General features: G+C 43.5%; 1 protein-coding gene across 2 annotated transcripts; it reads right to left on the bottom strand.

The window, feature by feature from the left end:
• Positions 1-343: 343 nt before the first annotated feature.
• Cep95 (centrosomal protein 95) lies at positions 344-26,987 on the bottom strand. 2 transcript variants are annotated; one of them, XM_069993090.1, is made up of 20 exons: positions 26,886-26,987; positions 25,188-25,316; positions 23,659-23,766; positions 20,984-21,094; positions 19,186-19,282; positions 17,738-17,853; positions 14,383-14,538; positions 12,643-12,836; positions 10,252-10,364; positions 9,986-10,100; positions 8,933-9,089; positions 7,777-7,916; positions 6,032-6,124; positions 5,175-5,304; positions 4,433-4,602; positions 4,264-4,338; positions 2,920-3,072; positions 1,259-1,405; positions 907-978; positions 344-668 (listed from the first exon to the last, which is right to left on the bottom strand). In XM_069993090.1, the coding sequence occupies exons 1-20, from the start codon at positions 26,902-26,904 to the stop codon at positions 492-494; spliced, it is 2,472 nt and encodes an 823-aa protein (XP_069849191.1). In that variant the 5' UTR covers positions 26,905-26,987; the 3' UTR covers positions 344-491. The 2 variants fall into 2 exon arrangements, with proteins under 2 accessions (XP_069849191.1, XP_069849192.1); XM_069993091.1 differs by lacking the exon at positions 5,175-5,304 and having other exon boundaries at positions 6,028-6,124.
• Positions 26,988-27,755: the final 768 nt, after the last annotated feature.

The raw sequence follows: 27,755 nt of genomic DNA, 5'->3' as shown, positions 1-27,755 counted from the left end.
CCGCGGCCTCCTTACTGCAGGCCTCCACCACCCACACCAGCTGTCCATTCCTCTCATCGCACCGCCTAGACATACACTACATAGCCACGGGCCAACGCGGCACACCTCTGGTGACCATCCCACACTTCTCTCTCAATTGGAGATTTTTCTTTTTCCTTTTTTCAGTGAGGGGTTAGGTGTTTATTTTTAATATACACTATCTTATGTTGAATTATAGCAGTAGGCTTCAGGAAGCTAGATGTTCATTCAAAACTTGTTAATTGCTTTAGTACAAATAAAATTGTAAAGAACATGCTTTTGCTTTTGGTCTTTTCCTGGCTTAGGTCATAAATTTAAAAGCAGGAAGCTTTGAAAAAGTGGTTTTTATTTAAAAAATAATAAGTACCGGAATGAATACATAAGGCATTAAAAATTATTCTTTCAGTGTACATTGTTTACTGGCTCAGTTTTAGCACTGTCCTAGTAAAGGCCTCCAGAGACTTCGCCTGGCCTCAGGGGAAGGGATTTTTACTGTACTGAAAAGAAGCCAGTTGCAGCCGAGCCTTGAAGCGCTCAGCTTCAAGTTCCCGGAAGAAAGCATCATCGTCGTTTTGCGTTATCATGCACTGTAGTTGCTGGATTTCCTTCTCCATCTTCGATCTCAGCTCCCTCTTCACCTTATGTAACGTCTGAAAGAGAAGTCATGTTCACAGGTATTTGTCTCCTGTTTTCTCTCCACCCATCAAGCCCCTGTGATGATTTTCATAACTGACAGAGCCTTGAACAATACAAAGAGACCCTAGCATAATGTCTTGGTAGACAGATTTTCTTATTAATAGTCTCTCCAGTCCCTTATAAGGTATAATACAGTTGTTTTCTACTGCCTTAAAATGTACATCAATTATTTTCTATCCTGTTAGTTATTACCTGGGCCTGGGATTTCTCTCTGGCCTTCAGTGCCTGCCGTTCCTGTGATATGGCTTCTGCCAGTAGTGAAAACTTTATAGGGAAGAAGAAAAAAAAAAGTTTCCAATTGAATGTTTATAGACCAAATGTAGTAATTCTTAACACTTTGTGTTCATAGGCTCAAAACTTTCAAAGCCATATACTATGGGCAAAGTGGTACTATTAGTCTTTCAAGAGGCAGTGTCACCTGACCAGGGGCAAGCTGTGAGCTGCCCTGGAGGCTCACTGTCAACGCTAAGCCACCTCTGACACAGGCGGTCAGGACGACACACTGCAATATGAGCGAGCGAGTGAGCAAGCGAGGTAGGCCCACCTGGTCCTTATAGTAGTTCTCTAATGAGTCCAGTTCGTTCTGGTGCTGTCTCTTTTCTTCGTCTCGTTTTTCTTTTGCATAGTTTCTTAGGTCTCTCAACCTTTGCTTCTGAATCTGTAAGCCTTCTTCAAACAGTTTCTTAAATAGCTGTTATTTAATAAAGATACATTAGGCTGCACTTTTACTGAAGAATATAATCGTTATGTTTACCTAGAGGTATATATGGATCACATTTCACAAAGTTTTGTTTGTTTGTTTTTTTGCCAATTCTGGGGATTGAACTCAGGGCCTGAGCTGCTTTTGCTCAAGGCTAGTACTCTACCACTTGTGCCACAGCACCACTTCCAGTTTTTTCTGTTTATGTGGTACTGAGGAATCAAAGCCAGGGCTTCATGCATGTTAGGCAAGCACGCTACCACTAAGCCACATTCCCAGCCACTTGCAAAGATTTTTTTCAAAACAAAGCTTAAATTACATTTATAGTCTTCCTCTGAAATTGTGTACTTCAGTTGGTTTTAGTATATTCAGAATTGTGCAACCATTACCACTAGTTTCAGAAAATCTTCAGTACTCCCAAAAGAAACCCTACCCTATTAGCAGTCATTCCCCATTCTCTCTTCCTGTGGCTAATGTATGTCCTTCCTGCCTCTGTGGATTCGCCTATTCCACACACTTCTTTCGTGTAGCATGATGTTTTCAAGATTCATCTACACTATAGAATATATCAATATTTAATTTTTGTTTTTGCTTTTGTTGTGAGCTTGAACTCAGGGCCTGGGGTGCTGTCCCTGAGCTGGTTTGCTCAAGGCCAGCACTCTATCACTTTGAGCTACTGCTCCATTTCCAGTTTTCTGGTGGCTTACTGAAGGTAAGTGTCTCATGGACTTTCCTGCCCCGGTTGGCTTTGAACCACGATTCTCAGATCTCAGCCTCCTGAGTAGCTAGGATTATAGGCGTGAGCCACTGGCACCCAACAGTACTTAATTCTTTTTTATTGCCAAACTCTGTTTGAATGAATATACTTTTTATGGTCATATATTTAGTTCATCTGTCCATCAGGGCTGTGTCCCCTTTTTGGTTATAAGTGAGACCCTGCCTCTAAACAAACAACACAAAAAGGGCTGGAGGTGTGGCTCAAGGGGTATAGCACCTGCCTAGCAAATATGAATCCCTGAATTCAAATCCCAGTACTGCCAAGAATTCACATTAAGATGTGAGCCATGGAGACTGAGAATAAAAAACGGGAATGCATTGTACAATAATAAAATGAAGTATGGATAAGTGTAAACTTTTGTGTGTGTGTGTGTGTGTGTGTGTGTGTGTGTGTGTGGTGTGTGTGTGTGTTGTTGGGTTTGAACTCTGGGCTTGGGCGCTGTCCCTGAGCTCTTCAGCTCAAGGCAAGCATTCTACCACTTGAGCCACAGCGCCACTCATGGTTTTCTGGAGACAAGAGTCTCAAGGACTTTCTTTCTGGGCTGGCTCTGAACCACAATCCTCAGATCGCAAACTCTTGAGTAGTTAGGATTACAGTGTGAGCCACAGGTGCCCAGCCTGAATTTGTTTTGGATTCACATTGAGACAAGAGTCCCAAAGACAGAACGTGGTTATGAAGGTCAGACTAAGTCCACCTGTACAAAGCTAGACAAAAAAACTGTCCTTACCATTTCCTCACGGGTTCTCATTCTCAGCATTTTCCCCCGAAGCTGAACTCTGTAGTCGTCATAGTATTTCCGAGCACGAACAATTTGCTGACGATTTTCTTTTATCTTGGATTGGGTCAGCCTCTGTCTGTGAATGCGATCCTTGAAGTCTTGCTAGGAAGGAGGAAGAGAGGGATGAGGATTGAGAAGGCTAATTTTTCTCTTTTTTTTTTTTTGGGTCCGGTCGTGGGGCCTGAACTCTGGGCCTGGGCGCTGTCCCTCAGCTCTTCAGCTCAAGGCTAGTGCTCTACCACTTGAGCCACAGCACCACTTCCAGCTTTTTTCTTTTTGCTTATGTGGTGCTGAGGAATCGAACCCAGGGCCTCAGGCATGCTAGGCAAGCGCTCTACCACTGAGCCACCTTCCCAGCCCAGGCTAACTTTTCTCATTGCTGCTGTCCATCACATCTTCAAGCTCTAAGCCAGCCATGCAGGACCAGTGGCCAATGACAGCCTGGTCATAATATGATTGGTCCCCAGAAGCCTGCGGCCTCTAGTGTCATCGCCTCCATCGGAAGAGCAGCACCAAAAGGACCACGCTGGGCAGAGCAGCGGGACCTGAGCACTGCTCAACCGAGGCTCTCATCTTCCTTCCGCCAGGTCAGTGCATCACACACCTGATGCCCACTTAATAGGAGTAGGAAAATGGCACTGAGACTTTCAAGCAAAGCCTGAGTTGTCCAAAGTATTTAGTGGGGTCCAAACGAAGGAAATTAGATCATCTCTGACACAGTACTGAGGATGAAATGAGGCATGTACAGACAGCCTCCAGATCAGTACAGTGCCACAATGCGATTGTTCAGGCTTACAGTTCCCATGGCTTACCTACCTCACAACCACAGATGTTTTGGTCTCTTCCTGGCACACTGTCTGACCTTATTGGGGGCAACATGGTGCTCAGTACAGTTCCCAGTCCAGGTTCTAACAGAAGCTGGCAAACTACCTCAGTTACCTGGGGCCTGAGAACCATAGGAGAGGGCAGAAAGCACTAAGCCACAACTACCTTGCAGCCAGAAGGCAGAAAAGTCCTTTGTGACTCATCTCCACCAAAAAGGTGGAAGTAGAGCTATGGCTCAAGTGGTAGAGCATCAGCCTTGAGTGAAAAGGCTAAAGGACAGTGCCTGGGCCCTGAGTGGAAGTCCCAGTACTGGCACACACAACTGAACATGAGACACCTGGCACTTTCCCCTCATCAACTATGGTTAAAGCCCTAGAAGTGGATCTGTGCTATGTACCTGGTTTAGACACAGGAAAGAAATAAAACTTGTAAGTTCAAAACGGCAAGGCCCACTTGCGCTTGACATACCAGTCTTCTGTTATGTTCATATTCTTTCTTCACCAGGTCTGTAAGGAGGTCATGCCTTCTCAGGGATTCTTCTATCTTTAAGGGGGGCAAGGTAAGCAGGTGAGCAGTGCTGAGGACAGGCTCTTCCCCTTTCTGGCTTATTCTCAACTTTAAACTGAGAGATACGTACTTCATCGTGGAGTTTCTTCTTGGATCGGTCTTCTCCATAGGCCTCTTTTCTGAGCTGTTCAGTGTGTGTGATTTGCTGTTTCCACATTTTGCTCAGTGTTGGGTCAGAAACATACAGAAAGGGAAACTGCTCCAGCATGAGGGGGAGGAGGCTGTGTTCCTTCACTTTCACTGCAAGGAAACATGAGATGCTTTTATGCCGAACATGCTGCTAATAAACCCTCCCCGCAACTTCCTGAGCCCATCGAACCATGTGTGGTGCTGATTGTGGAAGCGGCCATTCTAGTGCACTTGTTACTTCTGCACTCCTCTTCTGACCAGAGTAAAAGCCCCTGTGTAATGGGATGGAGCTGGGAGACAAGTAGTTTCTGGGTGATAGTTGGCAGCCTGGTCTTTCACACGACCTTGTTTTCTTTCAACTCAATGACTCACTGGCACCAACTGTTAATATGCAGAGACCGAATGGGCCATCTGCTTGTCTTGGAGCATTGCTTTCATTCTACCAGCTTCCCAGAGACAACTCTGGCTCAAGCTGGAGCTTCGCTATCAATGTACAGGCCTCCCTTCAGGGGACTGTTTCAGCAGTTCAACTATCTCCAAGAAAACCAGCCACTAGGCAGGGATAAAAGAAAGAACTTGCTGCGCTCACTGGTGGAGGTTACTTTTCAGTGCTGTCCTTGGAAGGCAGTACACACTTTCATACGCTGCCAGTTCTCCATAAAGAACAATTTTATGGCTCTTACTTGGAGTCGCTTTATTTGACTTTGGGAAGCCACGTCTCGGACTCTGAGCTTTGGTTTTTCTGGCATAAATCTTCCAAGGCTGACTATATTTTGGAATTCCTTTATGAACAGCTTCTCTGTATATTTTTTTCTTAGAAGCGGATACAAAACAGAGTAAGAGAGAGAGGTTAACAACTCTTTCACAGGATCTTTAATATTACGTATGAACAAAAGTAGCTAACTGATCCCTAGCCAGAAGTCTTAGAATTTCTAAAAATCTGGTTACTGTTCATTATTCTAAGTGAAGGACCTCCTCTGGGATATGAAAACATGCTGTCAAGTTTCAGACACTATCGCCCCACACCCTAAATACAGCCATTACTTGTGTTTTGATGTGCTTGCTTTTTTGGCAAACTTTATGTAGATTAAACAAATTCTCAAGCAATTTTGCAACTACATTGTACTTTAGCATCTGTTCATTAATGTTTTAGCAGTAGCTTTCTGCTTTCTCTTAGTATCTGTAACCATCTTTATGATTTTTCTTTTTCTTTTTTTGGTGGTACTGGGAATTGAACTCAAGACCTCTTGCTTGCTAGTCAGGTGCTCTATAGCTTGAGCCCCTTTTACATTGGTTATTTTCTTCAAAACAGGGTCTCCTTTATCTGTCTACCTATCTATCTTGCCCAGGCCTTGGCGTGAAAATTAAGTACTTTACCACTCAACTATGCCTCCAACTTTGGAATATTGCCTTTTCCTAAAGAGCTACTGTTTAAAGAAAGCCCTGTCCGTCCTTTTTTCTCTTCTTTACAAAAGAACATATCTGTATTCTCCAATGGTCTGATCAAGTAGCATTTATTTCAGTGGAGACTTTTACCCACTGTTTCCTCCTCCTCTTCACTTATCCCCTGAGGTCTGATATTCTCTTGAACTTTATTTTTTCTTAGCACTCTTTCAAACGCGTCAGTTAATGTCTAGAAAAGAAAAGGTCACATAATATCATAGTTAGGAATGTATGGACAGACAGCAAGGAAAAAGTTCACCTAGAGATCCTATTATCCCTAAGATGTTAGGCTCATTGACATTTTTAAGTCTATTTTTGGGTTTGTATCATAAATACACTGTTGTAATAGATATGTACTTGGGACATAAAGTGAGATTTTATACAATGCATTTTTTTTGTTCTGAACAGGTTTTGTAATTTATTTATATATTTATTCCCAGTCCTGGGGCTTGAACTCAGTGCCTGGGCACTGTCCCTGAGCTTTTTTTGCTCAAGGCTAACACTCTACCACTTGAGCCACAGAGACACTTTTGGCTTTTTTTGTTTATGTGGTGCAGAGGAATCAAACCCAGGGCCTTATGAATGCTAGGCAAACACTGTACCACTAAGCCACGTTCCTAGCCCCTGTAATTATTTTGATACTCTTCCAATGGAGGTTACATTTCAAGTTAGTACTGCGTAAATATAACTATCCTAAAACATCTGAATTAATGTTGGTTTTCACTATTATAAATACACTGGAAAACCATTGTAAAACATACTCTAACAAACAAGCAAATGTTCTAAATTCATGCAACAGCAGGAAATCTGTGTCAGTGGCCTTGTTGGAGCCAACCCCTCTTCTAATGAGTGCTTCCTCAATCTCTTAACTCAAGAGGCCTATTACTCAAATGCACCTCAGTTCCCTTCAGCTCTCACCTCCTCTTTTTATTTTTATTTTTTTTGTGCCATTCCTGGGACTTGAGCTCAGGGCCTGGGTACTGTCTTTGAGTTTTATTTGCTCAAGGCTAGTGCTCCATCACTTGAGCCAGAGCTCCATTTCCAGCTTTTCTCTCTCTCTCTGTGTGTGTGTGTGTGTGTGTGTGTGTGTGTGTTTGTGATTAACAGGAGATAAAAATCTCCTAGACGGGGCTGGGAAGGTGGCTCAGTGGTAGAGTGAGGCCCTGGGTTCGATTCCTCAGCACCACATAAGCAGAAAAAAAAAAAGCCAGAAGTGGCGCTGTGGCTCAAGTGGTAGAGCGCTAGCCTTGAGCTGAGGAGCTGAAGGACAATGCCCAGGCCCAGAGTCCAGGCCCCACGACCGGACCCAAAAAAAACAAAAACAAAAATCTCATGGACTGCTGTCTGGACTGGCTTTAAACTGTGATCCTCAGATCTCAGCCTCCTAGCTACTCAATCTGAGTAGTTAGGATTACAGGCATGAGCCACTGGCACCTGGCTTCATTGCTTCTTTCTTAATCCATGTTCTTTTTTTTTTTTTGCCAGTCTTGGGGCTTGAATTCAGCCCCTGGGCACTGTTCCTGAGCTTCGTTTGCTCAAGGCTAGCACACTACGCTTTTTCTGTTTATGTGGTACTGAGGAATTGAACCCAGGGCTTCATGCATGCTAGGCAAGCACTCTACCACTAAGCCACATTCCCAGCCACGTTATTTTCTTGACAATTTCATGAGTTTAATTTTTATGTTCCCTAGTGGGGACACAAGTTACTTCACATAATTCTCTGCCATTCATTCTAATCAAGCATACCAAATGTAAACCTTTCCCCACTGGCGTGCTCACTGTGGCATATGGCTGAAGGGAGTGACACTGCCTAGTGCTGCCCAGTGCTGGCTGAGCACGAACCTTTGCTTGGGTCTGGCGGGTATCTACTCCTTTCGCCTCGAGCTGCCTTCTTCTGTTAGTCTGGAACTGTTTGGGTTTATGGGTTGGAGATGGAGACAGAGAATGGGATCTGTAAGGTGGCTTTCTATGCACAAAAATTCCTGCAATACAGACAGAACAGTCACGTACTGATAGTGGAAATGTCACACTGGAAATCAAATAGTTGGTTCTTGGTAAATCCAAAGAGAATAATGAGTGAATGCACTCCCTGTGCTCTCCTAGTGTTTGTAGATTTAATCACACCATGTAAACAGAAAAAAACACTTAAAAGTGCTTACTAACTCAAAGAAATATTTAGGTTATATAGCCAAGTTGGACTGACCACAACAGGTAGAATGCTTGCTGCGAATAGATTCCTAAGGAAGGTACTCCTCTGGAGGTAGGAGTGGGGAGATGGAAGGAGAAAGGGGAATTATCCCAGCTCTGAGTTTGCTATCTTTTGACTTATCTATAGCCTGAGGAAGGGATGTAAACACTTTATAAACACTTATAAAGCATCAGGTACAAGCAAATGTTAATGTGGTTAAGATTTTTTTTTTTGGTCGGTTGTGGGGCTTGAACTCTGTGCCTAGGCGCTGTCCTTGAGCTCTTCAGCTCAAAGGCTAGTGCTCTACCACTTGAGCCACAGCACCACTTCCAGTTTTCTGATGATTAATTGGTGATAAAAGTCTCACAGACTTTCTTGTCCGGGCTGGCTCTGAACCACGATCCTTAGATCTCAGCCTCCTGAGTAGCTAGGATTATAGGCATGAGCCACCAAGCGCCTGGCTGGTTAAGCATTTTCTAAGCAGTACTGATTCTTTCTTAAAGAGCAAACAGTAATGCAGGTGTATCAATAGGGCACATTTTATGAACTCACATACAAAGAAATTAAAGTGACCTGGCTCTCTAATCAACAAAGAATGATTTCCAACATTGTGCTAATGCAAAAAAAAAAAAAAAAAAAGGTCAAGAATAACATATTCCGTATCTATCAAATTTTAAAAGAACATAAAATATTTTGACAATATAAAAGTTATTGAAGTATGAAATCTAGTAAGAAGCAGCAATACAAACTTTGGGTTTGTCATTAGTGAGTTTACCCGGGCGCCCCGTCCCAGGCCTCTCAAGTCAGTACCTGGCCGGGGCTTCTTTGGCCCATACTCCATGATGCTGTCACTGTGCTGAGACAGGACCTCCTCCTCACTTCCACTGCCCACCTCTTCCTTCCCAATGTCATCTTCTTCACTGTCAGGCTTGTCTTTAATTCGATCACCCAGGGCATTTCTTAACATCTGTTGGAAAATTCCTTTCAACATCTTTTATTGATTTTAGCAGAATGTAAACTGATAGTAGACAGCAGACCTTTATTAAGTTTTCAGATGCATATACAAGTTTAGCTGTTTATATTTATTTATATATGTAATATATAATACATAATATATATAGTTAATTTTTTTTGAGATGAGGTCTGTGTATCCATACTCAAAATCTCCCTGGCTGGGCTCCCGAATGCTAAGATTACAGAAATGCAATACCATGTTGAATATCAGTGCAATAGATTATTCATTTCAATAGTCTTTGGAGTAAGTCTCACAGGGATTTGATATATTCATTCACCGTTACCACATCTTTTTTTTTTTTTTTTTTTTTTTTGTCAGTCGTGGGCTTGAACTCTGGGCCTGGGCACTGTCCCTCAGCTCTTCAGCTCAAGGCGAGCGCTCTACCACTTGAGCTACAGCGCCACTTCCGGTTTTCTGGTGGTTTATTGGAGATAGGAGTCTCACCGTCTCTCCTGCCCGGGCTGGCTTTGAACCGCGATCCTCAGATCTCAGCCTCCTGAGTAGCTAGGATTACAGGCGTGAGCCACCAGCACCCGGCGCATTACCACATTTTTTAAGAATAGTGACCTATCAGATTTTATGTTAGATCTCTTTAGTGATGAAGGGAAATGATACAGATATATCTGAAGATTTATTATTTAACAGTCATATATGTTACATGATTTGATTTACATCATGCAGGTTTTACATGACACAGGTTCATGTCCTACCTGCTTGACTTCTGGAATACTTTTTTAACAAGGACCTAGAGCTCACTTTCTAGCATAACCATTCATCTTCCATTAGTGCCCATTGAGCTCGTGAACCACAAGCAATGGGTCTCAATAAAGACTAAAAACAAGACTTGCCTGGTCTAGTTCAGAGAGGCGTTGGGACACTTTCTGTGATACTGTGTGTAGTTCTTGTTCTGTTAACCTCTTTCTCGGCACATTCCGTGAGGACGCTGCAACTCTGTTTTCATTTCTGTAATAAAAGTGTCCAGGTGACTTAATAGCCGGGTTAGTTCAAAAGTAACCACTACTTAGTTCCAAATGACTAATAGCTGCTTTTACACATATTGAAGTTTTCAATTCCTCTTACAGACTGGAAAGGAAGAATGCTACAGCAACGTTACCTTTTCCCCTTGGCAAATTTCCTTGTCTTAGGGCTTTGGACCTGAGCAGCACACGTTTCCTGTTCACCAGGTTTAGGCAACTTTGAAGCTAAGAGAACGTCATCCTTGGGTTCCTATCAACAGGACAATACAGTTGATTTGAAAAAGCTGGAAGGAAGACTCACTGAGCCCTTTTCAGTATGGGGAAGGGAGGTCCTGGGGCACCAAGCCAGACTCTTTAATCTCCATGGTGTGTGTGTGTGTGTGTGTGTGTGTGTGTGTGTGTGTGTGTGTGTGTGTGTGTGTGTGTCACCCTGGTGTGTGTGTGTGTGTGACCAAGCCAGACTCTTTAATCTCCATGTTGAGGTGTGTGTGTGTGTGTCTTTTTAAAATACAAGGTCTTGCTATCTTGCCCAGGCTGCTGATCCTCCCACTTCAGCTTCCCAAGTGCTGGGATTATAAGCACGTGCTGCCATGTCTGGCTTTGTGTTTGTTTGACAAAATATCATACTGACACCCAATGTCAAAGGACTGGCACAATGTCTTCCTGCTTGTGGTCAGAGGAAAGTGTGGCTCAGGGTGTCATTCTAATATAAAGGCAAACGAGAGGCTGTCACACAGGAAATGCAGGGCTACAGTTTTTGATCAACTGGTCGGTAAGAAATGATCAGGTCTCAAGTGGACATATGCATCATTTTATCTCTTGTATACAGGTCAACAGCAAGTTTCCAAAACTGAGACACTTAAAAAAGATGAAATCTCCCCAAATATACACATCTTCAAAAACTTAACCGGAGAAGGACTGGGTTTTCTTTTGTTCTGGTGCTGGGATGGCACCCAGGGATATGAGCACACTAAGCAGACTATTGCTGACTCTAACCCTAACCTTTGTGATGAATCCTTATAAAAATATTGCTTCTGGTAATGGAACGTATATTAAATGTTTAATGGTATCTTCACTATCACTTTAGTGTCTTTTGCTTCAATACGTTTAGTAAATAGCAGATATAAAATGAAGTGTACCGGTCCAGCTCAAGGAACTGAAAAGAGAGTTCACCTACTCACTGCAATCTGGTGAGGAACAGACCCCTCCCAGCAACTCAGGTGCCCGCCAGCAGCCCACACGGACTCCTCCCAGGTAACTAGTGCCCTCTTCTTATCTGTTGTCCTACCTGACAGATACGTTGAGTGCTGCTCACATAATGCCAATGATAACCTCTCAGCTCTGTTTTTCTGTTTGTTTGTTTTTGTTGGTCTTAGGGCCTGAACTCTGGGCCTGGGTGCTGCCCCTCCGCTCTTCAGCTCAAGCCTAGCGCTCTACCACTTGAGCCACAGCACCACTTCTGGCTTTTTCTGCTTACGTGGTACTGAAGAATCGAACCCAGGGCCTCATACATGCAAGGTAAGCACTCTACCACTGAGCTACTTTCCTAGCCCTCATCTCTGTATTTTTTCTGCAGTTTCCTTTTTTGTTTTTCTCCCCCAATACTAGAATTTCAACTCTTTTATTTTCCTTTCAGATAGGGTCTCACACTTTAGCCCAGGGCTGGCTTTAGAGCATGATCCTATCTATACCACCCATAAAGCTGGACCACAGTTGTGTACTACCATTCCTAGCTTGTTGGCTGAGATAGAGTCTTGCCAGTATTTTTGGTTCTGGCTGACTTTGATTCTTGACTCTCCTATGTGAACAATACCACACATAGTCTTTTATTTGCATGTAACACTGTTTATGAGTTTACCCTGGCACTTACCTACCTGCCTGTTCTTTCTAGACAGCTGTGGACAGAATGACTATGTAAAAGAGGGATTTTCCCCCCAAGCAGAAAGTAAAAAGAAAACAAGATATTAATCAGAGCTTCACACTAGATGTGGATGGACAGATGGTTATTTTCTACTTCACACACATTGATATTTTTACAAGTTGTTACTTAACTAGAGACACATGACATGGATTATGAAGCCAGGATGCCTGCGTTTAAATGGTGATTCTACAGTTGTTGTACAACCTCAGAAAAGACATCAGGCAACCTTGCCACACCAGCTTCCCCATGGAAAATATCGAAATGATTCCAGAACTGTTTTGAGGAATCCATCACTTGATACCTGTCTAAAGTATGTAGTAGAACTGTGCCAGGCAAAAAATCCACACTCCAGCTGTCCTGGCTTCCTGCACTCACTCACCCTGCCCCTGTCTTTCCAATTAGCACATGTAGGTGGACAGAGGTAAATCTGAAGGTGCACAATGCTTTGATTAGTGCGGCATTACGGACTACTATTCCAGTCGAGGCTTCCAAGGCTCAGAGGTCACATAGCATGGACAAGACCCTTGGTTCAGTCACCAACACCAAAAAAGAATAAATAAATGCAACACATACACTATCCAATTACAAGCAATGTTTTTCCACTCACCACAAGAAATGTGCGCTCTCCAGTAGAATTTGTGACAGGGGAAGAGTAGTAGCTTAGGCTAAGGTAATCTCTTCCTATGGGGCAGGGTGCTCGCGGCTCTGGAGGGTGGTAGGGTGGATGTAAAGGAATGGCTGCTCGGATAGGCTCCCCCAGTTTCCTAGCACTGGGAATCGTACTCACAGGAGAGGCGTCTGCTGTAAGACAAAGTAGACAGAAGTAGATGTGATGAGGAAATTCTAGGAATTAAGTCGTTTCACATCCATATCCATATCCACAAACATTCTGTGTGTATGTGTGTGGTGCTGGGGATCAAACCCTAGGCCTTGTGTCCTAGGAAAGCATTCTATCACTCAGCAATATCTCCCATCCAGGAACCTTTTTAAACTTGATGCAAACAAAGTACAAACAAAAATAGCCTTAACAAGCAAGGAGGGACATTTTAATGTTCTCATCCTAAGAATGTTCCCTGAGAGCCAGGCCCTGGTGGCTCACGCCTGTAATCCTAGCTACTAAGGAGGCTGAGATCTGAGGATCACGGTTCAAAGCCAGCCGGGGCAGGAAACTCCAGGAAACTCCGTGAGACTCTTATCTCCAATAAACCAATAGAAAACTGGAAGTGGTGCTGTGGCTCAAGCGGTAGAGTGCTCGCCTTGAGCTGAAGAGCTGAGGGACAGCGCCCAGGCCCAGAGTTCAAGTCCCACGACCAACAAAAAAAAAAAAAAAAAAAAAAGAAAAAGAAAAAAGAATGTTCCCTGAGTTATTTATAATAATGCAAAATTGAAAGCAACCTAATGGCTTGAAGGACAACTATAAAACATGACTCATCCAGTAGTTAGAAAACTGGCAAGCCGTTGTCAGTAATGCAACGTATAAGAATCTTAACAAAGGATGAGAATATTTTTCAAGTTACTATAGTTTCTCATTCACTAATTGAAGATCACTAGCTGCTATCCAAAAATATATAAAAAAGCCTTACTGTTCTTAAAACAAGTCTTTGAGAGAAGAGGACTAAGATAATAAAATAATGCATGCAAAAACATGTAACCACAGCTAGGTGCCAGTGACTCACACCTGTAAACCTAGAGGCTGAGATCTGAAGATTGTGGTTCAAAGCCAGCCTAGGCAGGCGAGGCCATGAGATTCTTTTTTTTTTTTTGGTTTGAACTCTGGGCCTGGGCGCTGTCTCTGCACTCTTCAGCTCAAGGCGAGCGCTCTACCACTTGAGCCACAGCACTACTTTTGGTTTTCTAGTGGTTAATTGGAGATAAAGAGTCTCACAGACTTTTCTGCCTGGGCTGGCTTTGAACCGTGATCCTCAGATCTCAGCCTCCTCTGTAGCTAGGATTACAGGTGTGAGCCACCAGCGCCCGGCTGGCCATGAGATTCTTAACTCCAATTAACCATCAGAAAACCAGAAGTGGAACTAACTGTGGCTCAAAGTGGTAGAGTGCTAGCCTTAACCACAAAAGCTTTAGGGAAAGTGCCTAGGCACTGAGTTCAAGCCCCATAACCAAACAAAAAACAAAACAAAACAAAAAACCCCAAATATATAACCAAAGACCACATGAAGCAGAAGTCAGAACAAACGTTTATAAATAAGATTATTTAAACCAAAAAGAATCGCATCAAGCACAGCACAACAGAAATCCAAAAGGCTAAACTTAACAGCCAACATCCCAGACACTGTCTCCCACCGAGCAGTAGTTTACAGAACTAACGCTCCGCTCCGTCATTACTCACTGTCTGCATCAAAGGCTGTCTTGTCCTTGGGTAGAAAACTAAAGGAGGGAGGGCTCAACACACCATCATGTGACTTAAAACTTGGTGAAGCCAAGGATTTTCTAGAGCTTGGTGAAGCCATGGATTTTCTAGACATATCAGTAGAAATATGGGCACCTAGGAAAAGAAACAGTAAAGGTAAATGGTTTAACTATCAGAATAGTTTGCTAGGCAGGACACACTGGTGCTCATACTTATAATACTGGCTACTCTAGAGAGTAGGATCAAGGTTTGAACTAGCCTGGACAGACAGCCATGTCCAGTTAACCAGCATAAAAGCAGAGATGGAGGCATGGATCAAGTGGTAGATCCCTGGCTGTGAACAAAGTAAACCAAGCAAGGGCTGGGAATGTGGCTTAGTGGTAGAGTGCTCTCCTAGCATGCATGAAGCCCTGAGTTCCATTCCTCAGTACCACATACATAGAAAAAGCCAGAAGTGGAGCTGTGGCTCAAGTAGTAGAGTACTTGCCTTGAGCACAGAGAGGCTCAGGAACAGTGCCCAGACCTTGAGTTCAAGCGCAAAAAAAAAAAAAAGCTTAGAAAAACAGGTTTCAGTGTTGTAGAAATGCTGACTGTGGTGTGGGCATTTCTTATGAAGAGATTGATTGTCTGAGTTAGAGGTTGTGGCTAACACTACAATAGAAGAATTAAGAGTCTAGAATGTGGTGTCTAAATTCTGTGAATGTATATGACAGTATCAGACATCTTAATCTGAATAGAAAAGGGAAGCTAAAATAATCCCTTCTGTCCAAACGGATGCTAGCCTCTCACAGCCACTCGGCCTTTCCTCTTTGTCTTAATTGCATCAAATAATGACATCTCTACTTTTAATGTTTTTTTTTTTTTTTTTTTTGCCAGTCATGGTGCCTGAACTCTGGGCCTGGGCGCTGTCCCTCAGCTCTTCAGCTCAAGGCTAGTGCTCTACCACTTGAGCCACAGCACCACTTCCAGCTTTTTCTGCTTATGTGGTGCTGAGGAATCGAACCCAGGGCCTCATGCATGCAAGGCAAGCGCTCTACCACTGAGCCACCTTCCCAGCCCCTCTACTGAAAACCAGTAACAGGCTGAATATCTCACATTTAAAATGTTTAGGACACCAAATGTTTGCCTTTGGGGCTATTTGCATATGTATATGACACAATTGGAGAGGGGACACAAGTCACTGATATGTCATATACATGTTAATATAAAGTATGAAGGTATTTTTTTTCTTTTCTTTTGGTGCCGGTTCTGGGGCTTGACCTTAGGGCCTAGGCACTGTCCTTGAGTTTTTCTGCTCAAGACTAGTGCGCTATCACTTGAACCACAGTTCTAAATCCAGCTTTTTGGTGGTTAATTGGAGATAAAAGTCTCATGGGCTTTCTGCCTGGAATGGCTTAGAACCATGATCCTTAGATCTCCTGAGTAGTTAGGATTATAGGCGTGAGCCACCAGAGCCCTGGTAATAATACATTTTTAAACATCAAAAGAAATTTCAGAAACACGACTTTTAAATCCCTATGCACTTATTGCACAGCTCAGGTGACACTGAGTTATTCTCGGTCCTGAGTCCTAAGTTGTACTTAACTCATTCTGTGATCTGCTGTTTCCCTGATGTTAATTTTGTAAAAAATCTGCTTCTCAAGGAAATATGCCTAAAAAGCAAAAGGGGAAAATTGCCACTGGGAGTATGAACTTCTTAAAATGATTTTTTAAAAAAATGGAGTCAACAGTCTGCAATTCCCATTTCCTGCATTGGGAGCACAAAATGTTTGTTTTGATCTCTTTCTACTTTAACCTGTTACGCTAAACTAAATCCTTGCTAAAACTTAAACCAAAAAGAAAAAGCAAACCCGTTCAGGAACAATGCTACTATGAAAGCATGACTAGACTGTAAAGGTGTACCCAGAATTCTCTTCCTGTGACATCCAGTCACACATGACAATTTGCACCCACTTACTTGATTTGGACTTACTTGCTCATGCCTGTGACTCTGAATTGCCTGTGACTTCAGATATCTGTTCATATTTAGTGGGTAATGATGGTAGTCTGGAATTCAACACTGACGGCTAGTTAGGGCTCTCTTCATCTCAATCTTTTTTTTGCTGGGTCTTGGAACAAGAACTAGGTCCTCTCTTTTAACTCTTTCACTCGAGCTAGTGCTCTATCACTTGAGCTACAGTTTTTGTGTATTTTTGCCACACAAGGCCTAGGCACTATCCCTGAGCTTCTTTTGCTCAAGGCTAGCACTCTACCACTTGAACCACAGCAGCAGCACTTCCAGTTTTTTCTGTTTATGTGGTACAGAGGAATTGAACCCAGGGCTTCATGGATACTAGGCAAGCATGCTACCACTGATCCACCTTCCCAGCCCCCTGAGACTCTTTATTACAATTAACCACCAAAAAGTTTTTTTATTACAATTAACCACCATGAGGCCCTGGGTTCGATTCCTTAGCACTACATAAGCAGAAAGAAAAAAGCTGGAAATGGCGCTGTGGCTCAAGTGGTGGAGCACTAGCCTTGAGCTGAAGAGCTGAGGGACAGTGCCCAGGCCCAGAGTTCAAGCCCCATGACTGGCAAAAAAAAAAGTCTCAGGGACTGTCCTGCCCAGGTTGGCTTTGAATTTCAATTCCCAGGTCTGAGCATCCTGAATGGCAAAGATTGTAAGTATGAGTTATTGATGCCTGACACAAACAATGAAGTCTTCATCATTTGAAGACTTCATTATTTGTGTATGTGTATGTGTGTGTACGTGTGGTATTAGGAGTTTGAACTGAGGGCCTTATATTGCTAAGTAAGCACATTGCATTTGAGCCATGTCTCAAATCTCTTTTGCTTTTAAGGTTAATATTTATGCAGGAGCTCACATTTTTGCCCTAGGCTAGCCAGGACCTTGATCTCTCCTCTCATCTAGGTCAGACCATAGGCAAGTAATAGCACACTCAGGTCTTTATTGAGATGAAGGTCTCACTGTTTGCCCAGGCTTCCCTCAAGCCAGTCTTCCTGATCTTAGCTTTCCAAGGAGCTGAGATTACAGTTGTGCATCACTGTGCCAGGCTTTACTTTTTTTTTTTTTTTTTTTTTGGCCAGTCATGGGGATTGAACCCTGGGCCTGGGCACTGTCCCTCAGCTCTTCAGCTCAAGGCAAGTGCTCTACTACTTGATCCACAGCACCACTTCTGGCTTTTTCTGCTTATGAAAGTGCTGAGTAATCAAACCTAGGGCACCATGCATGCAAGGCAAGCACTCTACCACCAAGCCACCTTCCCAGCCCAGGCTTTACATTTGTTTTGTATAGTGGTATGTTGAATAATGCTGACAATTAATTACTCACCATTGCTTCTTAGAGTAAAGGTATGTGCTGTTTCTCCAAGTCTAATTATTTCACCAGTAGATTCGGCTTCATCTTCATCCCAACTGGGGCCCAACTTGTCAGATGGGAGGGAATACCTGCAAGAGGTCTGTTGCTCAGAGTCCAGTGTGACCATGAAAGACACTTGCTATGAGCACCCAGTGTTGCTTTAGCCAGCCACTACTACAGACTTGGAGACTAGGGCAGGGGATGTGCATCACGGGTCCAGAGGCTTTCTGCCTAGCACTTGAAAAAAAAAAAAACTGGACTGGGGTCTGGAGGTGTAACTCAGTGATAGAGACATTGCTTAGCATGCACAAGGCCCTGGATTCAATCAGCACCACCACCCCAAGAAACAAAACAACCAACTTTTGAAAACTCCCTTCTGTTGCTTATCACTTCTTGTTCCTTGCTATATACAGACTGTCAAAGAAGAAACTGATTGAACACATATCAGACAGCATACTGGTAAGCCTAAGACTGCGAGAGTGAAGGGGCTCTGGGTAAGGCATTAACTCTAGAAATATCTTTGAAATGTTTTACTTTTGAATTCAAGATAGAGCACCAGCCTTGAGTAAAAGAGCTCAGGGACAGGGCTGAAAACACAGCTTAGTGGTAGAGTGCTTGTCTAACATGCATGAAGCCCTGATTTCAGTTCCTCAGTGCCACATAAACAGAAAAGGCCAGAAGTAACGCTGTGGCTCAAAGTGGTATTGAACAAAAGAAGCTTAGGGACAGTGCCAGTCCCTGAGTTCAAGCCCTAGGACTGGCAAAAAAAAAAAAAAAGAGCTAAGGCACAGTGCCCAGGCCCTGAGTGTATGCCCAATACTGGCACACACGTGTGCGCGTGCACGCGCACGCGCACAAACACAGAGTTAAAAGCGATGTTATCACAGTAGTAGTATTTAATTTTGAATGGTAGATCTCATATTTTTCCTTCTTTTTAAAAGAAGGAAAAACTTTCTAAGTTTTATTTAGGGAAGATAAACTATTCTGATCAAGGGGAAATTAAAAATGAGTTGGTAATTTCAAATTAAAAAAAAAAGAATGGGTAGGTATAAAATAGAAGTGAACTATTCACATTAGCAAAATATCCTTCTGAGTATTTTCAGTGCAACTTTAAATTCCAGGCTTTTGTTCTTTTCTTCTTCTTATTATTTTTTTTTGTTTGTTTGTTTAGGTCTGAGACTAGGACTCAAACTTGGTACCTGATGCTTTCATTCATTGGATAGAACTCTACCAACTGAGCCATAGCTCTAAGCCCTGTTCTGTTTCTTTTTTGAGACAGGATCTGGTTGGCTTAGAACTCAACTCAACACTGTTGATCATCCTGCCTCAGCCTCCTAAGTACGAGAATTATTAAGTGTGCACAACCAAGCCAAGTGAGAGTATTACTTGCTTTGATAAAATTCATAGACATTATGTACTACCTTCCAACAGCAACTCTTTTCCGTGGTAATTTAGAACTTTCTAGCTCTTCCATATGTTCTCCTTGATGGGGTTCTTTAAAATACTGTTCCGTTTCACCTGTTTAGGACAGATTAAAAATAATATCCAAACTGCCTAAGTGAGTAACATTTTTATTTACTTATTTAGCTATCCATGATGCGAGAGGTAAGAACAGCAGGTACTAAGAACCACAAGTCTATAAATGCATAAGCAGTGCTTGATTTCTGAAGCTAGGTGGTACTTTCTTTTTTTTTTTTTTTTTTTTTGTCGGTCGTGGGGCTTGAATTCTGGGCCTGGGCGCTGTCCCTCAGCTCTTCAGCTCAAGGCGAGCGCTCTACCACTTGAGCTACAGCGCCACTTCCGGTTTTCTGGTGGTTTATTGGAGATAGGAGTCTCACGGTCTTTCTTGCCCGGGCTGGCTTTGAACCGCGATCCTCAGATCTCAGCCTCCTGAGTAGCTAGGATTACAGGCGTGAGCCACCAGCGCCAGGCTAGGTGGTACTTTCACTTATTGTTTATAGCTCTACACCTGTAAGGGATGTGTTAGGTAACCAACCACAAAGGCAGAAAAACATGATTGTGTCCACTTACTCCAAAACAATCATAGCTTTGGCTAAGAGTCTGACTGCATTATGGCTTGGATGTTTTCTTTTAGACCATCAATCTGTTTAGACCATCAATCTGTTTTTCTAACCCCCAAATACCTAGAAATACACATTTTCACCAGGAGCAGATTCCCTCAAGCAGTGATTTCAGGAGATAATATGGGAGAAAGCCCTTATGATTTGTATTTTCCCCACTAGTCCCATTCCTATTTCTACACATTCCTGTTCAGACATCACCTGCACGGTTTTTTCTATTTTGTTTTCCATCAAGCAACATTTCAATAACATTCGTTAACAATGATTGTGCATTTTCTCTGGGTTAGGCTCTGGGCTATTTATACCTATCCACTTCCTCTTCAAAACCTTCAGATAAGGAAATGGGCTTAGAGAGCTGCAGTATTACACTGTGAAAAGCAGCCCTGCCTTCAAAGTCCTTACTCTTTAGTGGCAAATGATAATGCTAGCCTAGGTCTCAGGAAAAGCTGTCCTATACAGCTAGTGTGATGAACGGTAAAAGATTTGTTTCCCAATGAAGAATCATGTCAGCCTGAATGCTGCTAAATAAGTATCTTTTGAACCTCCATTACATGATAATTAGACCTTATGAAATGTCCAATGAAGGTATCGCAGAGCAGGGTGGAGAACATCTGGCCCAAAGGCCAAAGTCGTTTGGTGCATGACAGGATTGACTCATATGCTTGCCTGAGGCTGTCTGCCTGAATTCATCATTTTTGTATGGTCTACAAATTATACACACATAAATATGTATATAAAAATACATACTTCAGATTGGCCCTTGACAGGATAAAGGTTCCCCACCAAGTCACAGAGGAGGCTCATGGAAGCAACCCTCTTCCAGAACAGCCTCAGGTTAGCACGGCACCCCACCTTCCCCCAGCTGACTCACATGAAAAGTATCTCAGTTCTGTCTTCCTCCCTCCAGCCTGCATCAACCCTATCATCAGCCTGCCAATGGGGACAGAGGAGGACTACCATCCCACCCCTCTCTGCAGCCAAGCACTAATATGTAAAAACTGCTGCTGTCAGGCCAGGCAACGGTGGATCCCAACTGTAATCCTGGCTACTCAAGAGGCTGAAACCTGAGGATCACAGTTCAAAGGACCAAGAAACTCCATCTTCACTACGACCCTACAGTCTCCATTCTTAAACTTACTTTTTTCATGAGATGCTTCACTGATGTGTTCGGTAAGATACTCCAGCAAGCCATCAAATATTTCTAGGAGATTCTTGATAGATTCTTTATCTCCTTTCACTATGTTTTCTCCTGAATACAAAATACAAAGCTATTAAACATTTTTAACCAAAAAATATGAAAGTCTCATAATCTTAAAATGGTTTAGCACTGTGAAAATGTTATACAAAGATAGGATTATAAAATTACCAGGAGAAAATTATGACTATTAAAAATCAGTTTCCTGCTGCTTGATTATATCTGAAAAATTGGGGGAGGACTTAAATATGGTGTTAAATAATTCACAGATATATTTCTTCCTTTTCACAAGAAGCAAAATATCTGGACATAGAAAACACTTTCTAGTAAGATTCTCAAACATAAAATGGCAAGGCAGAACTTTATACAGGCTGGTGAAAACATGGCACATGGACCCAGTTGCAGACTGTGGAATGCTACTTCCGCAGGGCGATTTGTTCAAGAGAAAGCAGCAGTGGAGCAATACCAAAACAAGCAACTTGTCATCAGGGATTCCTGTCCCCGCTCCCCACATTTATTAACTCCTATTCACATTGTATAGATTAAACCATTTTTCTGATTAAAACCTCCGCCCTGGTTCCATTGTTATAATCCAAGCTCTGCATAGATAACCCCTTGAGGTTTTTCTGTAATCGCTTGTGATTCTGGGGATTGAATCCAGGGCCTCATACTTGAGTTCTACACAACTTGAGCCATTCCCATATATAACCCTTTAATATCTTACTCTCTTCTCATCTTTCCCAGACTTTAATATAAATTCCCTAACGTACCACCTGGCCCATAATAGATGATCAACTAATGTGAAGTTAAATGTTGAATAGAAATGGATTGACCTAGTATGTAAACTTGACATGCTTCATAACATATCACCTCAAATAGACTCCAATAACATCTACATGTGGACTGCATTAAACTTTTTTTTTTTTTTGGCCGATGGTGGGGCTTAAACTCTGGGCCTGAGTGCACTCAGCTCTTCAGCTAACGGCTAGCACTCTACCACTTGAGCCACAGCATCACTTCCAGTTTCCTGGTTGGAGATAAGAGTCTCGAGGACTTTCCTGCCCGAGTTGGCTTTGAAATGTGATCCTCAGATCTCAGCCTCCTGAGTCTAGGATTACAATCATGAGCTACCATGCTGGCTTGCATTTAACTCTTTAATGCATTCCTTGTCCTGTGTGAAATCATGCCTGGCGGTCTCATGAGTTCAAAGCAATACAGGAGCAACAGAGGAGAAATCTGATATTTGAATCTAGCCATTCAATTTGAGCCATGATATACAAAAAACAAAAACAAAAACAAAAGAAGCCCAAACTGGAAATCTGATGTTTTGCATTCCCACTAGTAACGATAGATAAATGTTTTGAAAAGTTTGTTTCCATTTAAAATAATGAACCAGAAATCTTGTTTTCAAGATCTTTGTTTTTGTTTTTTTTTCTGGCTTAATAAAACTAAAGTATACCCCAGGGCTTATTGAGGATGTCTGAGTTTCCAGGATGGGGATTATACACTTGCTACCTAGCAACTAGACTGTGGCCAGAGTGTAGTGCTTCACAGTGCAGGAGAAACTGCTTTCTACGGGGCTTAAGCAAGAGAAAGCTGCTCCGCAGTCTACTGGTGGAGGTAAGAAGTTTTGTCATTTTTTCATGGGCTGAGTGCAATTTGTCAGTGGGACCTCTACAATACAAAGTTCTAAAAACATGTACTTTTATAAAGTTGTTACAGTATGTTTTAAATCACAAAGATGCTGTCCTATCCAGGTGATAAAAGCAAGTCTACTGTGTTGGAAGAAGAGGGAAAGTCTAGAATTTGTTTTCAAAATCAATGATCTCCAAACTGGTTTGGCATATGTGCTTATCTAGAATTGAACTCCAATATAAAAGAACATTTGCTTTTGTCATATATATTGGTATGTTTTGGAATACAGCATAGTATATTTTGTTTTGGAAAAAACTTCCAAAGGAGTTTATATTAAAAACATTTTTTGAGCTGGGCACCAGTGGCTCATGCCTATAGCCCTAGCTAGTCAGGAAGGCTGAGATCTTAGGATCATGGTTCAAAGCCAGCCTGGGTAGGAAAGTCCATGGGACTCTTATCTCCAATTAACCACTAGAAAACCAGAAGTGGCACTGTGGTTCAAGTGGTAGAGTGCTAGCCTGGAGCTGAAGAGCTCAGGGACAGTGCCCAGGCCCAGAGTTCAAGCTCCACAACCAAAAAACAAAACAAAAAAACCCCACATTTTTAAAAATAGATAAAATGGTTCAAAATTCAAGAAGTACAAGAGGAATACAATGGAAATTCTTGCCCCTTTTCCAAAGTTCCTTTTGCTGGAGGCAATCCGTATGACTGGTTACATGACTTCCTTACATATTCATCTACAAAGTCATTCTGAATGCAATTAATTGTACGTACATTCTTTCCACCTTTGTTCAATGAGGTGTAATATAGTCTACATATACCACAGTTTTCTCCTGAGTATTTCAGAGATGGTGCCCCTGAAGTTCATTCTTAATAGTTTTTCTATTCCATAAGTTTCCTAATTTGGTCAATTAAATGTCTAAGTTATACCTTAGGTTATTAATAAAACTGTAGAATGACCTGGTGATGAAATAGATACTAACCTGTTATGTGAGACAAGCTGACCTGAAGGTAATCCAATGCCAGAGAATCAATCACAGCTTGTACATTGTGGGCATCATCCTCTTGACTTTTGGGAATAGCTATGAGGTCTATGGGGGGAAAGTCACATTACTTTGCATCTATGAGTGGTGGTTTTGTCTATGACCAACCTTCTGAGTGAAGTCAATTGCTACAGACACAAGCACTGACTAAGCACACAGAACACAGTACAGGGAAAGTAAACGGAACCTAAGTTCTACACAGAAAAATCATTACTGGTTGAATATTTATTTATTTATTTTTATTTTTATTTTTTTTTTGGTCCAGTCATGGGACCTGAACTCTGGGCCTGGGCGCTGTCCCTCAGCTCTTCAGCTCAAGGCTAGCGCTCTACCACTTGAGCCACAGCGCCACTTCCGGCTTTTTTCTTTTTGCTTATGTGGTGCTGAGGAATCGAACCCAGGGCCTCGAGCATGCAAGGCAAGCGCTCTACCACTGAGCCACCTTCCCAGCCCCTGGTTGAATATTTATTGATTAAAGTTATTTTCCAATGGTTTACATTGGTTTGATATTTATTATACTCAGTAATAGTACGAACATATATAAAGGAAGATGCAGGGGTCCCTAAATCCAAAGAGATGTTAATAGCCCAATAAGGAAGCCATGCCTGGCTTGGGGTACAATGCCTGTAATCCCAGCATTTAAGAGGATGAGGCAGGAGGATCCCAGGCTTGACAGCAGCCTGGGCAATACCACAAAACACTGTCTCAAAAAACAAAAGGCAAGATATGAGGCAAAGACTTTAACCTCTGTGGGTGTCTGTCCACGATGGAATCCAGCTAGTTCAAGGAAGGCTCTCATATGTACTGATAAAACAGCCTACTGGAAATAACTGGCACAAAGGTCTAAAAAGTCAGTACAGACTAGAATGTGGATTGTTGGATCAAGTGAACTTTGGAATTTCTCACTGGTATTGAAGAGAATGAGCCCTGGAGAGAACTGAGATGAGCATCAGAAGTACCAACTAGAAGCTTGGTGCTGGTGGCTCACACCTGACCTAGACACTCAGGAGCTTGAGATCTGAGAACTGCAATTCCAAGACAGCCTGGGCAAGAAAATCTGCGAGTCTTATCTCCAATTAATCAAAAAAAAAAAAAAAATAGGGCAGAAGTGGAGCTGTGGCTCAAACAGTATAGCACTAACCTGAGCACAAGCCCCAAGTTCAAGCCCCACAACCAGCACAAAAAGGAAAAATGAAAAAAAAAAAAAAAAAAAACCATCCAAGTTCTAGCTTTTAGAAACTTTCAAGATGTATTTACCTTTACCTTGAAGGCATTTTCAGCATGACTGAATTAGGGATTACCAAGAACTAGCAAAGTGAGTTGATCAAGGCTATTATTATGGAGCCATAAGGTAATTATTAAGGCAATGAATGCCATATTTGTTACAGAAATACGATGTAGAAAGAGAAAATAAAATTTCACAAATACCAAAGGATCTAAAGCACTAGATACAGACAGAATTACCTTACCTGGTACCTTTTCTCCCAGGATGGATTGATAAAGACCAATAAATACATTAGCATCACAATCTTCAAGTTTGTGTATCCTTAGGTGTATGTGACATTTAAAAAGAAGGTTATTGGCAATGGTTACCCACTCTGTTGGGGAAAAGAAATCAATTTTCAGTAGCACTTGAAAGTTATACACATATTTAAAAAAACAGCATGGCCCCACAAAAACAATGAACAAGATAAGGAATTTGACTGTTATAGAGTGTGGACTCTGCAAGGCAAGATTTCTGAAATATTTATTTTCTTTAAATGTCTTCTATGCTGCTATTATCTTAATGTAGTCAAAACTATAAATGACAACTTGTGGGGCACCTATAATCCTAGCTACTCAGGAGGCTGAGATCTGAGGATCACGGTTCAAAGCCAGCCAGGGCAAGAAAAGTCCATGAGACTCTTATCTCCAATAAGCCACCAGAAAACCGAAGTGGCATTGTGGTTCAAGTGGTAGAGTGCTACCTGAAGAGCTGCTGGGCAGCACCCAGGCCCAGAGTTCAAGCCCCACAACCGACAAAAAAAAAAAAAAAAAAGAAAACAAATATGTCATAAACAAGACAATTTGTAAATGAGAATCCCAGATTCTCTCCAGTGGAGGTGGCTTTGAATTCCCAAGAGTGTTAGTCATGTTTTTACCCAATTACCTTGTGCAAGTCAGGATTTCTCCGGAGTCCAAATAAGTAGTGATTAATTTAGGTTGCTTGAAACTAGAGTAATGACAACACCCACACTTATGCATTTGTTAGTTTTTTAAGATTATATTTGATGCATACAAAAACATGGGAAATACATGTTAAGCCCCCCAAACAAAAAAAAAACCCTCTAAAGCTCAGTACCACCACATTACCGAAAACGAAGTTTCCCATCCACTACCACACATCTAACCCTCAGCCAGGGCGTGCAGGGATTACCTCAATTAAGGGTTTCTCGACTAAAGATAACCTATAAAATAACAGAAACACTTGTTTCCGGGAATGGGCGGTCGATTAAAAAGCACGTCCGCGAGAGTGTCAGAAACACTGCCGGCGTGTAGCCCAGAGGCGGCCGTTCAGCTACCGAATAGGGTTGTGTATCTCCCATCCCCGGCCCAGGGCCATTTTCACGCCTGACCAAACACTGGCGACCGTTTCTTTTTTGTTGGTGGTGGTATTTTTTTTAACTACTTGCATGTTGTCCTGGAGAGAAGGATGGAAGCGTCCTAGACAACCCAAGCAACTCACTTGTCAAAAGCGGGGTGAGACAACGTCGGTAATTCTACAAGGCCCGGGGCGGGGGGGGGGGGCTGACTTTCCTTGTCTGGCAAGGGGTAGCCACACATCTTTACAGGGCTACGCCTCAAAAAAAGAAACGAAAAAGCAGCACAGAAGGAGGGAGCTCCGCCTCGTCCCCCCCCCCCACGGCCGGGGCGGAGGGCACATCGGCCACACGTCCCAGAGTTCAAGTCCCGGGCGGTCCCGGGGCTGTCCCGACAGCGGAGGGCGGAGGTCCCGGCGGCCTCCTCCCGGGGTCCCCGTCCAGGCCCCCGCGACTGCCACGGGCTGCTGGCCCATCGCGAGCCTCTCCCGCGGCCCCACTCGCAGTTCAGGGCGGCCCGAGGCCTTCGGGAAACTTGGGACGACCGCCGTCCTCACACAACGCCACAGCTTCGGGATGGAGACTCACCAGCTTCGGAGCCGGCCATGTTCCCGAAGACAGATCGCCGCGGGACTCGGCGGCGGGCGGGCGTGCGGGCGCGCGCACGACGGCGTCCGGGAAGGGCCACACCGCGCAGAGCCCGCGCCGGCGGGAGGGGGCGCGCAGCCCGGAGTGAGGAAGGAGGGGAGGAGAGAGGGAGGGACGTTAAAACGGCTTCTCGCCGCTGATTGGTCATCGGAGAAGCACTTCCTTTGCCCGCACGCGCCCAGGCGGCAGTTTGCGGGCTCTAGCTACCATTCCCCGCGGGCAAGCGCCCACTCATGGGTGGTCAGGACGGCGGGCTGAGCAGTCTAGGTCACCCCGCAGCCCGACCGGTCTCTGGGGAGGGGGGGAGGGCATTAGAACCGCACTTCCGGTGAGCTACGTCGTTGTGTATTCCTCCGCCGCTGCCAAGTAGCGCGGCCCGCTCGCCCCGTGTGTGTGTGTGTGTGTGTGTGTGTGTGTGTGTGTGTGTGTGTGTGTGTTGGGGGGGGGGGGGACGGCCACGTGACAATGCCAAGCTCCGCCTCCCCACCTCATTTGGTGATGGGCGTGGGGGCTCTGCGGAGACGTAAACATTTCCATAGTGGGCCGAGCGGGCCTGTCTGTGCTGGCCATTTTATCGCCTAGCTGGGCCCGGAAAAGGGCAAGGTAGCTTCCTTGAGGTGTGGAGAGACTAGAAGGACGTGAAGGCCAGAGAGTGCGGGGAGGACGCATCTCAGTGATAGACGGGCCGAGACGAGACAGGGATGAAAAGCCGGCCCCGGGCAGGGAGCGGCCCGGGAGGGCGGGGAGGGGCGAGAACATGGCGGACTCGCGAACGCCAGCGGGCGTTGCGGCCTCTGCGCAGGGGGGGCG

This window comes from Dipodomys merriami, unplaced genomic scaffold (assembly GCF_024711535.1).
Source record: "Dipodomys merriami isolate MVZ:Mamm:240054 unplaced genomic scaffold, mDipMer1.0.p SCAF_42, whole genome shotgun sequence".
NCBI lineage: Eukaryota > Metazoa > Chordata > Mammalia > Rodentia > Heteromyidae > Dipodomys > Dipodomys merriami.
This window is presented reverse-complemented; position numbering and strand designations above follow the sequence as displayed.